At 40.7% G+C, this 12,544-nt stretch overlaps 1 protein-coding gene across 1 annotated transcript; it reads right to left on the bottom strand.

Moving 5' to 3' along the window:
• Nucleotides 1–1,494: 1,494 nt before the first annotated feature.
• LOC137344558 (fibroblast growth factor 4A-like) lies at nt 1,495–11,777 on the bottom strand. The gene is made up of 3 exons (XM_068007601.1): nt 11,469–11,777; nt 3,024–3,127; nt 1,495–2,013 (listed from the first exon to the last, which is right to left on the bottom strand). Exons 1-3 carry the CDS (start codon nt 11,770–11,772, stop codon nt 1,837–1,839), a joined length of 585 nt encoding a protein of 194 aa, XP_067863702.1. The 5' UTR covers nt 11,773–11,777; the 3' UTR covers nt 1,495–1,836.
• Between the last annotated feature and the right edge of the window lie 767 nt (nt 11,778–12,544).

Here is a 12,544-nt window from a genome sequence, read left to right as displayed (position 1 = left end):
GTTCTAACTTTTAAAAAAAAGAGAAAAAAATGATGAAAAGGTCCATAATTTATAGCTCAGGAATGCCCCTTGCTGTACAAACACAGGAGTGGCATTAAAAGCATGCTGCAGGGAAACCTATGGCTTAACCAGTGGCACCAGAAAAACTGTTTGGACACTGAGGCACCCAAGGGCAGCCATGCCGTAAAACCTCATTAAAGGTGTTAGTAATATACAAAATCACTTACGTTCCGGTTTGCGTCCAACTCTGGAAAGAGCCGTTGTCAACATGCAAAGTCCCCATTCTTTTCCCACCAATTTTTTCTGCTCCTTTCTTCTCCTGAAGGCGTTGACACTTTGCTGGGGTACAGTTCCACTGGGCATCCTCCAGTACTTACCCAGAGTGTTCACTCCACATGTGTGAGCGTCAACAGTGTGTGCTGGCAGGCTATCCAGCCCCTGGGGGGGAAGTATCAGACCTGAACTTGATTCCAATCTCACCTAATGCACATTTCCAGGAAGTGCTGGCTAGACGTCAGTGGGGTAGGTTGGTCCTTGTTGGGCCGGTTTTCCAGACGGAAAATGGCGGCAAAAATGACCAATTTCTCAGGGCTATGCCCGGCGCCCAAAGGACGCCTGAAAAATGTCCAATAACATATTGGTTTTGAACAATTTTCAGGTGTCCGTGTTGGCTGCCTAAAACATTAAGCCCCTTCCATATGCTAATGAGAGGCTCAACGCCTGTTTTAAGATCCCTCTGAGAAATTGGGCTGCCCTGAATGGAGCAAGCGCTGGGCCTGCTCCGCTCAGGTTTTCCTGTTGTGGATGCGGCCTAGCAAGAGGCTGCCACCAGAAAGTAAGTTAATTTTTATTTTAAACTTTGATGTGGAACCAGGGGGAGCAGAATGCTCCTCCAGGCTCCATGGCACGCCCGAGGACACCCCGCATTCTCTTACCCACCCCTGGGTAAGAGAATGCTGGGCCTCCTGGTTGAGGCGCATGCTGTCTGCGCGCCATTGGTTAAGGGCTCAAGACTGGGCCATAACCAATTTCTACTGCCCAGAGCCAGAACCCTTGAGGTACTGAGGAACCCATAGGACCATAGACTAGAAAGATGTCAAAATCTTCAGGAGATGAAGAATAGACCGAGGGGGAGGGGAGGGGAACAAAACTGACAAAAAGGAGGGAAAAAGAACTACATCAACATCCCAATATCCTGAATAGACCCAACAGACACACAATGTAATACACCTGCTTTTACTCAGTTCCATTTACTGTCATGAGCTGGATCAAGGTCAGAGGTCACTTTGGTGTGCTGCAGCAAGTGCATCTTCAATTTATTTCACTAAAGGTCCCCTCACATGGCTCTCCTTGATGGAGGGAATTAGATGATATAGTGACACCGTTTCCTTTTGCAACTGATAACTGGTCTATTAATTAAAGTAAGGAATCTTACAACACCAGGTGAAAGTCCAAACTGTTGGACTATAACCTGGTGTTGTAAGATTCCTTACATTTGTCCACCCCAGTCCATCACCGGCATCTCCACATCATATTAATTAAAGAGTTGTGTACATAAAAGTTCTGGGGCTGACAATGCAATCTGACTAATATGGTAAGTGACCTTTTCGTATGTCCATGATCATATGTTTTTTTAAAAGCAGCATTAATGAAGTAACTCATTTATGTCAAAATAACTATAAAAGGTAATACATATTTACACGTTATGCTGTTTCCATATAAGTTAATAAGTTAACATTAATCTATAAATGTCCTGTACATATATATTCTTCTGCAATCCTACTTCCATGAAAATTATGTCTTGTGAAACTTCAAGTATTCGTTCACCCCATCTCTTTACACTCGAGGCAAAAAATGAGTAACTCTCAAGATGGGTGAAACTTTGCTTCCTCTCTTTGCTCTTCCATGTTTGCTTAATGCTATGTACATCCCTGGGTATGCCTTCGACTCGTACACGTTGTATCGGTTTGGCAAGAGCCTTTCTTTGAATTTGCATTCATTATTGAAGTCCGCCTGAAAGAGAGTTTTTTTTTCCGAAGAATAAAATTGACAATTGATAATCAGTCATGTTTATTATTTCTGCAATGGTATTTAATATTAAAGAAAATGCCATCTCTCTCACCCCGACCAACCTCCCCAAACAAAAACCTCTCTCACTCTGTGGAGTGGAGAACAAACCTGCAGAAGCCCCATAGGCCCAGCCAGTAGGAGATACTGAGCAGTGCTCACCCTCACTCAACACACCACTTCCACTCAGTGCTAAATATGACAACCATTTTGACATCACCCCACTTTTGCTGTACGTAATTTAAGAAAGTACTGAAAGAATAGTACAGCAACGCACTGTAGAATGGAGCTTTGGATTAAGTGGTCGTGGCACACACACTGAGTTATCAATCTCACCCATGCCATCAGTAGGAGATGCTGAGGAGAGGCAAGATACTTCCTCTTGAGAAAGTCACCTGGACCATTGTTGCACACCAGCAAGGAGCCTGTCGCAGAGCATCATGCGCTAAGTTGGGAATTCCTCTCCCCTCGTTTCCTGCTCTACCAGGCCACTTTCTAGTGTGGTGATATTGTCTCCAGATTTACTGAGGCAAACACCGCTGGGGCTATGAATTCCTGAGCTGTCAAACAACTGAAATAACATTAGTGTTTCAAGACCGCAGACCGAAGATAATTGTTTGATCTCATTCCTCTTGTATTATCGATCGCTTATCATTTTGTCAACTATTTTTATATTACCTATTGCAAACATAGCCTTTCATGATTATCCGTATGCGGATTTGGCACCAGATTAAGTCAGTAGTATTTAGTATCATTGTCTAGTAAAACGTAGGGACCCCAAACCAAACCTTTGCCCCGGGACAAAGAAAGGTATACAGTACAGGGCGAACCTCGGGAACTTACAAAATGAGTGAGGGAGTGAGTGGAAATAAGTTATTAAAACTTAGAATACTGATACAAACTTTTATAATTCCATATATTGCAACAGGAGAACAGGACATGCTTGACTCACTCACCGTTGCATATAGTCGGCCTTTGCTATTCATTGCAATGAAGGCATGAGTTTTCACTCCATACAGACTGACAACTCCCAACTCTACTGTAGAAATCATTAAGAGACCTAAATAAAAAAAGAAATATCACTGATAGATGTTATTCTCGCTAACACAATAAATCCTTTTCACTTTTTATTTGCTATGATGGGAAAGACAATAGAATTAAATGTTTCATTCCAACAGAGACAGTGCTGAGCACTCCCAAGTCCAGTATGAATAACTGAGTGGCATTCCTGGGTTTCTTCATCATGGAGTACAGAGTAAAGCTGATCTCAGCCTCCGAATTAACCCTTCTCCTCTAAAATGATGGTCTTCGTGCCTCCACAGTTTCAGTTCTGAGCCTACTGAAAATGGCCACTTAACTATCAAATTGGTGATTGTGCTAGGATTGTTAGAATTCAGATCATTTATGATTTTGAAATAATGCATAAACTTACTTTTATATAGTGCCTTATCATATCCTCAGGATGTACCATAACAATTTACAACCAATGAGTTACTTTGAAGTGCAGTCACTGTTAGGTTAACAGCCAATTTGTACACAGCAAGATCCAACAAACAGCAAATGAATGAATGACCAGTTAATCAATTTTACTTTGATCTGGGTGATTGGAGGTGAGAGAGAGCTAATTAAGAGAACTGGAGTGTTAGCCATCTGGAAGCTCCAACTGAATGTTTTTTATGGATCAAAAATCTGAGGTTAAAACAAAAAGTAAACACATTCAATCAACATTACAAAAAATGTGTTTAATTCTCCAGGCTCAAATGAGAAGCTTAGTCTGTCCGATTGAGGAATAGAACTGCCACACTTTGAATGAAGGTATTCTTTGTCACGAATGTGACAGAAAAAATTTGTTTTGTCTCTGATGTATTGTTTTTTTTCTTTCTGTCATTGTGCAGAAGGGGTTAAAAACTAGGTGCACTCACAGAAAATGTCCAACTTGTTTTGATACATAACCAGACATGATTGTCTCATCGGGTACCTGAGGGAGGAGCCAAGCTCTTCAATTCAAATACAAGCATCTTATGGGTTTTATTTGCATATATTTTTGATTGGTAATTATTTTTGAGTTTAAGAGGTGCATATTTAAATTGGCTTTGTCCCAGTCAATTTTTGAAAAGTATTCATCAGGTGGTGTTGTAAAATCGAATAATCCATTTGAAGCCGGGAAAGAAAGAGAGCAAGGGGGAGAGAGAGAGAGAAAGAGAGAATCCATCAATGGATGGCCAGCAACAAACTCCCATGTAAAGATTAATGCGTAAGTATTTACGGGCCCTCGAGGCAAATTGCAACTTCCACCCAAAACGAGTGTGAAGTTAGCAGAGCAGCCGCTGCACCCACTTTAAGCCATTGCGTGGGAAGAATCCTAAAACAGGTGTCAGGTCCCTCATTGGCATATGGTACAAATAGATGGAGTTCCGTGGTGCACAATCTGCTCATTTGCACCTCAAAATTCCATCAGGGCCTTTTAACAGCATAGGACCCCAATTTACATATTTAAACAGCCTCCTGCACGAAACTGGTGGGCCTGCTGCGTGCCTGCAGGCCTGTCTGAAAATTGCATCAGGTGAGCCAGCCAAAGTCCCCCCCCCCCCCCCACAACCCTCCCGATTTTCCACTGCTAGCCAGCTGTTTTTCTCGGCAATAAATGGGCAGGCGCCAGTTGAAAATTGCCCCCTCTGTGTCAAATCCAGTTTACACTGCAATTTAGTGTCACTGAAGCAATGGTTTGTTACTTTCTATCTTAAGAAGACGAATAGTTAAGCTGTATCTACTGTAACTCTACAGTGTGTCATTGTTTCTATTCACTTGTCTATTTACTCTTTGTATAAATCTGTTTGACTTTATAGCCTAAGAGTACTGCCTTCTGAAGTCGAGCAAGGTCACGTGAGGCCACCTGAAATAACTAGAAAGCAGCAATACAGTAATAATGGTTTTTCTGTACTTGATATTGGACAGGTCATTGAAAGAAAAAAAAAGACTTGCATTAATATAGCCCCCTTCGCGACCTCAAGGCTTCCAAAAGTGCTTTACAGCCAATGAAGTACTTTTTAAAAGTGTAGTCACTATTGCAATGTAGGAAACGCAGCAGCTAAATTGCACACAGCAAGGTGATATTGACCAATCTGTTTTTAGGTGTTGGTTTAGGGATAAATATTGGCCAGGACATCAGGGCGAACTCCTCTGCTCTTCTTCGAAATAGTTCTATGGGATCTTTTACGTCCACCTGAAAGGGCAGACAAGGGCCTCGGTTAAATGTCTCATCTGAAAGAAGGCACCTCTGACAATGCAGCACTCCCTCAGCACTGCACTGTGAGTGTCAGCCTAGATTTTGTGCTTAAGTCCCTGAAGTTTGCCTAGAGGAATGATCTGAGATGCTGAGTCTGAGAAAAATATCTAGAGTAAGGACTTCAAAATGTAACAATGACATCATTCATAGTTACTGGTGTCAGAAACACAAACCTCATCCAAGTTTCTGAACATTAAGATGGTGCCATCTTCACTTTCTTCATCCAGACTGTGCCCAGGAATAAATGTTGTATTATTTCCTGTGACACTCAAATTCTATTGCTACAATTTTTTCCATCTGTGTTCTGTAATTGTTTTTGAAAGAGATAAGCAATCTGCTTAAGTTTAGAGGGGTTGATTTGGACAAAATCAAACTAACCCAAACCTGACAAACTGAATGCCGAACCATATCTTTTCAAATACATCCAAACACCCACTAGTGCTACTATCTCAAAAGAAGTCCTCGACTGCTAATTTTAGGACCAGATTTTTAAGCATATGTACTTCACTCTCCCACCCCAGCAACAATCCTGAACCTAAAGTGAACTCCCATTGTGAAAATTGGCATATTTCTTACCTTATCCATAGCTTCCTTAAAGAGAACTTCCTAATGCAGGCTCCTCAGAAGATTTTTTTTCTTGGTCCCGGCTTTTTCTTCATGATGTGTTTCCTGGGATGGTCGAGTCACCTCAAGGACAATGCTCTGGTTTCCCTGTACAGACAATGGTTTCATCCTTTGGTCAACTCTTTGGGGTACCCCAAAAGAAGCCCTAAGCTCCCATGATGGACGATCAAGGCTTCACCCATGGATAATTCTCCAGGCTTCTCAGGCAGACATGCCCAGCTTTATTGGCCAATAGATTCTCAGCATTTCTACATACATTATTTGAGCTGCCGTTTTGTTCTGTTGGAATTATAGTAGCAATATAATGGTGCCATGACCACAAGTCTCAAGCCTCACAATATTTTAATATCTCTTGAAGAACAATCCTATGAGAATTTTTCTTTAAAAAAAATTAAAGCTAAAGTTTTTACAGAAAATTTCAAATTAGGCCTAGTCAAGCAAATTTATGATTTGCTCAAAACTCATCTCAAAAAATCCAAGAGTTTTCTTCATAGTTTATTTTTTAAATGGAAAAATTTCTATCTCTCAGAAACCATCTGCTAGGAGGTGCATGAATTCATACCTAGCAAGAGCCTTTATCAGTTTTCCCTCCCTCTTTTTTGGGATTCACTTCATACCTTGCCACAGTGGCATTGCACAGAGCAGAAACTCAGTGTGTGGAGGACTGCGGACATGTTGTGGCATCCTACCATTTCATGGCACGCTGAGTTGAGTCTGCAGTGCACTGTTCCATAATCCTCTCCTTCCTCTCTTTACTGCTAAAACAAAATGTGATGCAAATCACAGCTCTGGAGAAAGCAAAGATGGCACCCCCTTGCATCAACTAGGCAATATGAGTTACCTGACACCAGTATTATTCAAATTGACACAAACAAAAGGTAACCATGATTGCAGGCAAGACAATGTTTTTTAAATCAGAACGTGTTTCCCTAGCACGGCAACACAATGGTATGATTCACACAATGCTGGTGCCATTCATTGCAAAAACTTTAACGTGTCATTGGTGCATGAGATTATTGAGATGAAAAATTACATACAGCCTTTCTAACCGGTCCCTAATTCCATCAATCAAGACATTGGCTCTTTACAGGACTGTATCATCCTGTGGGAGAGCTTTGTCAGACTCTGGATAACAATTCATACAGCAACAGTGACAATATCCAAGAGAAGTAAACTTCATTTCCCACATTCATTTCAGGCTACTAACTGGTTTAAAGATATGATTTGATCCCCAAGCCAGTGCCTGAAGTAATACATGATGGCACTGCTTCTGCTCATTTACATAACCAGGTTTTTCGCCCTGCAAAAAAGATATACGTCCTTTAAGCTTATCTAAAATTACAACAAAACTGAAGTTACCGTCAAAATTTATAGATAATTTAGCTAAAAATGCAGCTCGAGTGTGACATGGATACAGTACTTTGGTGAGATTGATGAACAGGTAATACTCACGGCGAACAATGAAGTTCAAAATAAATTCCAGTCTGAAGAATGTTTATCACTTACTCCTGACTTACTGGGACTTATTTCTCTGTCCCTAATGCTTAATGAGTGCAGTTCCTGGGATAATAGGGACAGGAAAAAGGGGTGGAGACCTGTAATGCTGGGTCTTCACCCCACTTGCATAAGATGCAGATTTTCTAGGTCAAACGGGTGGAGGTGAGTACATTGACATGCCATTTGAATGATGTGGAAGGGGTGTCACAAAACTTTCCGTGTCATTTTCTGGGTTAACACTGGGCGGACATTGCCCTCTACTACAACACCTGACTCGAACTTCTTGGTCTTCAGCATCTGTCTTAAAACACACTGCTGCTACCACCATAAATTCAATAAACTTGAATTCCATGTTACATATATGTTGTAAAAAAAAGCCAATGTAACAGGTACATGGGAATAATTTCAAGGCTGTTAATCACATCTCAGGATTCACATAATGCATCATAAGGCTGAATAAACCTATACAATTTATGGTGCCATCTGAATGCCTTGATAAGATGCCTGCCTACTTGTATCTGCTATTCTCTGTATTTTTAAATCCTCCGATATGTTACGACAATCCGTCATTGCAATTAACAAAAAATTGCGTTAAAATCAAAGAACTGAAAATCCTGGCCGACGTCATAACCTCAATACAGCATGAAATTGTTGAACAAGTAAATAATCAGTGGTACAATCAGTTAAATCACCCCCTTGTAGCAGGGTCTTCTCCATGTTGCTAATGCATTGAGTACGATTTTGGATCAGCACACTTCAGAAGTGACTCATGGGCTTCGGAGAGGATGTAGAGAAGAGCAACAAGAATTATGGCAGGTTGAGCTATGAAGGAAGATCCGAGAAGCTTAAGCTCTAGAGAGAAGTGTTTGGTTGGGAGGTGGGGGAACTTTATTGAGCTATATTAAGTATTAAAAAATATCGATAAGATGAACCCAGAATATTGCTTCAGGGTAAGCCAGATCAGTAAGGCTTAAATCTATATTAGTGAAAAGTAAATTACAAAAAAAATTCCTTTATTTAAAGTGACGAATATTTGGAATGATCTACCAGGTAAGGTGTTGAAATCAAAGACATTAGGGACATTCAGAATGCAACAGGGTGCTGGACTGGGCGAGTTGGAGCACTGGAGGCATGAACTTCAATTGCCAAATGGTCCTTATACTTCCTTCTGCTCGAATGCAAAACTGCTGATTGGTATTTAAAGGAACTCTCCTGTCTGCCATCCTGAACTGTCTGCAAAATACATCGTCTGCTCCCCAGATGACTCAGTGGGTCAATGCATTGGCCAGTGTGGAATTGAATCATGCATGGCTGAGCTAAGCTGGGGCAGCAGTGGGAGCTCAGCATTCTTTAGACAAAAAAAAATCAGGTTTCTTACTCCTGATTGCTATCCAGTGACTCCTGCTGGAGAGTGTGTGTTTGTGGCTGTCAGGGCTCAGCTGAGATGTCAAGCAACGTACCAAAACAACTAACTATTTAGGCTCACACATGAAAAATGCCCACTTAAATTGAGCTAGATACTGGAAAGTGACCAGTGCCCATGGTTGAATCAATGGGGGGAATTTTCAACTTCATCACCTGGGAGGTAACCTGGAAGAGTGGATTGCCCAGTAGTTGTAGAACTCACCCGATTTTCGGTCCAGTTGAAAATTAACCCCAGTGTCCTTGGGACAAAAGAAAATTGAAGGGGCCAAAACAAAACAATTTTACATAAAGTTAAATGAATTGGGTTTCTTTGAAAAACAAAATTCAGTTTGAGGTCACTCAATGAGAACCACCATTTTCTTAGCATTTCCAATGGGTGAGCACTGAAACATGGCTCATCACCACAAAATCACTGCTCCCATTGCTTATCTGCTCAATTAGGATAGCTTCTTTCATTCTGTAAGTCATCTTTCAGTGCCCAGTCAACTTGGTGGCCTCATTGGGTTGGCCAGCCACCCTGTAACGAATTTTTTTTAAATTTAGGTACAGAGCTATAATTGGCAGACAAATGCTTATGGGTAGGGCCAATGAAATGCCTCATTTTTAAAAATTCATTCTTGGGATGTGGCCATCACTGACAAGGCTGGCACTTATTGCCCATTCGTAGCTGTCCTGAGAAGGTGGTATTGAGACTTCTACTTGACGTTTGATACAATCAAGTGGCTTGCTAGGCTAATTCAGAGGACAGACAAGAGTCAACCACATTGGAGTGGGACTGCAGTCACATGTCGGCCAGACCAGATAAGGACAGCAGGTTTCTATCCCTAAAGGACACTAGTGAACCAGTTGGGTTTTAATGACAAACCGACAGCTTCATGGTCACTTTTAATGATACCAGCTTTTTATTCCTAAAATTTAAAATATTCAAATTCTCAGACTGCCGTGGTGGGACTTGAACTCACGTTCTCTGGGTTATGTAGTCCAGGCCTCTGAATTAATAGTCCAGTAGTCAGTGCTTGATGTTGCTTTAAAATATCACCTGCCTTTGTATTCCTAGGACTGGGGACTAATATATTCTCAACAGAGATTGTAAATATACAAATGTCAAGCATTTATTTTCAGTATTTATCAGGCGAGATGTCAGAAGTTAAATTAAATCATCGCAAGCTGCAATTTTTTTCAGCCTGTCTCACTCTCTGTGTATTCTTGGAAGGCCCATGCATTTTGCAAGATTGCCAGCATTTCAAACACGAAAAGCAGGAGGCTAGGAAGAATTTCTGGTGTTTTAAAAAAAACCATAGTTAAAAATTGTTGAAATGATAAAAATAGCAAATCCTAAATTTACTTCAGAGTATCTCATAAGGGAACCTGCATTAACACAAGTTGCTGGTGAAACATGAAAATAAAACATACAATGGCTAACAGAAGACAATCTTATTTAATCTCATCACAAGATCTTTTGCAGACAGCCCCCTCCTCAACACACACAGTGTTGTGAAGAAGCCAACATTGTAACTTGACTTACTGTCATGCTATGGCACATGTAATCTAATTTTGACCAAGCATCTTGATGGGTGGGGGGTGGGTGGAGGAGGCTGGTCTAAATAAAACAGGGCCTGCAATGCAGCACAAATAAACTGACTGCTGTTCCTGATTCTTTTTAACATCAGCTGATGTGATCTTGTACTCCAGCCAAGAAACAATAACCTTTATTTGAAAGCCAGCCCCTGTCCAAAGTTTTTCAATTTCCATTTATTCATTGCAAGCTATGTAATTCTATGTAATATAAAAATTACACTTTCATAATTATACAGTCAATGCAAGAATAACAGTTCTACCTGGAAACAAGAAGGGCAGTGCCAAACTGGCATGCACCACACTCTATTTTTACAGCATCCTTTTTGTCCACAACGTGTATTTAACCATTTGAGGTCTGTATTAGCAACTGGGTAGCAGAAGTATCAAAAAAATGCAAGTAAATGAGTATTCTGTTTCTGCAGGTTTCTCTCATTTTCTTTATAATGTTCAACATTAGACATTTGATAAGTGGAATTCTTGTTCATATTCTAATATATAAAAAAAACTTATTTGCAGGGACTTCAAAAGCTGCTGAAGACTAGTCGAATGCATTTAAACCTTCAAAACGTCAAAGCAAAAGATAAGCAAGGTTTACATATTCCATAATTGCCCAAAGGTCTGAGGCATTCAAGTAACATTATCAAACAAGGAGGCAATTGTGCTGTAGTAATCAGCTATCATGCCTATTTAACAGACTGTTAAAACACTTAATAGCATCCAGACTGGCATTTTCAATAAAATTACTGCTTGTTGAAAGACTGAGGCACTTCAATCAAGATATGCCTGCATGATTTGTGATAACTTTCTATTGCTTTCCAGGTAGGCCAACAAAGAGAGATAATGCTTCTTTAAATCCTGCATAAGGTATACTTATAAACTCCATGCAATGCAACATTTGCCTTAATAAATGCTCGTATAACAAAGTTGCAAATAATTAGATTTGGTTAACAGAAACTGGATTAAAACCAAACAAAAGCTGCTGACAACCTACTGTACTGGTTTTCAATGTGTGCTCCATTAATTTGTCCATCAGCCGTGATTTGGAGGTGAAACCCGATGCCAACATTGCAATAAAGCCTCCTCACTCTCTTGATTCCAGTGAAATAGTCCCTGTCCCAGCCGAGGTCTAATTTCCTCCCAGAGATCGGATACAAGGACCTGGAGAGGAGAGTCTCCCATCTCCCTTCCAAGCTCCCCCTCGCTTTCGTTGCTATTGGAGCCGGGGAGGCTATCCCAGTCAGGAGGCCGAGGAGAACAACTGGCCAGGTCCAGTCGAGAGTCGCCTGGTGGAACATTCTAATCAACTTAAACCAACACGTGGGTGAGGAATTGATGCACTAAAAATAACTGAGCTTCTAGATTTTCAGTCTGAAGTCTGTCAGTGCTCTCTTTATTTTTGGAGCCTGGTTAAAGTACTGCTGACACACATAAAATCCAAAGAGAATATTAAATAAAACACCTTTAACACAGTCATTATATTGGAGCATAAACTTGGTGGCCAATAGGTTTCGTTTTTAATGGATCCAGTGATGTCATACATATTGGCTTTTGACATTTAGAAGCTGACTCTCGAGATTAAAATAAAAAATAGAATGCGCATTTCTGGAAAGTATAGTGTTTGTTAATTTGACATCTATTTATTTTAGATCGATGATGTAGAGGCTCGCAATGCTGGCAATGCACTGCATCACCTCATATTACTGTACTGGATCAACCCCACTGCTGTAAAGTGTGCTTAGTGACTACAGCAATAGCACTATATATACCGAAAACTTCTGACAATAAAAGAAACTGCTTTAAGCAATTCGCACAGGTTCTTTTTAAATTAAAAGAAAACCTCATCTAGTCTGTGTATAAATATACCAAACAACATGCATCCACAGACATACTGCAAGGAGGAATATTTAATTATGCACCCAGATCTGAGTAATTCCCCCACCCCCTGGTTAATTGTAATGCATCACTCTTCTCCCCGTCCCCACCCCATTCCATGATTCAACAATAGACCTCAGCATCAATCCAGGGAGAGCACCCCTAATGCAGCAGCTGACATTTCCATTCAACGCA

This window comes from Heptranchias perlo, chromosome 27 (assembly GCF_035084215.1).
Source record: "Heptranchias perlo isolate sHepPer1 chromosome 27, sHepPer1.hap1, whole genome shotgun sequence".
Taxonomy (NCBI): Eukaryota; Metazoa; Chordata; class Chondrichthyes; order Hexanchiformes; family Hexanchidae; genus Heptranchias; species Heptranchias perlo.
The sequence above is the reverse complement of the archived record's forward strand: the minus strand, read 5'-3'. Positions and strand labels throughout refer to the sequence as shown.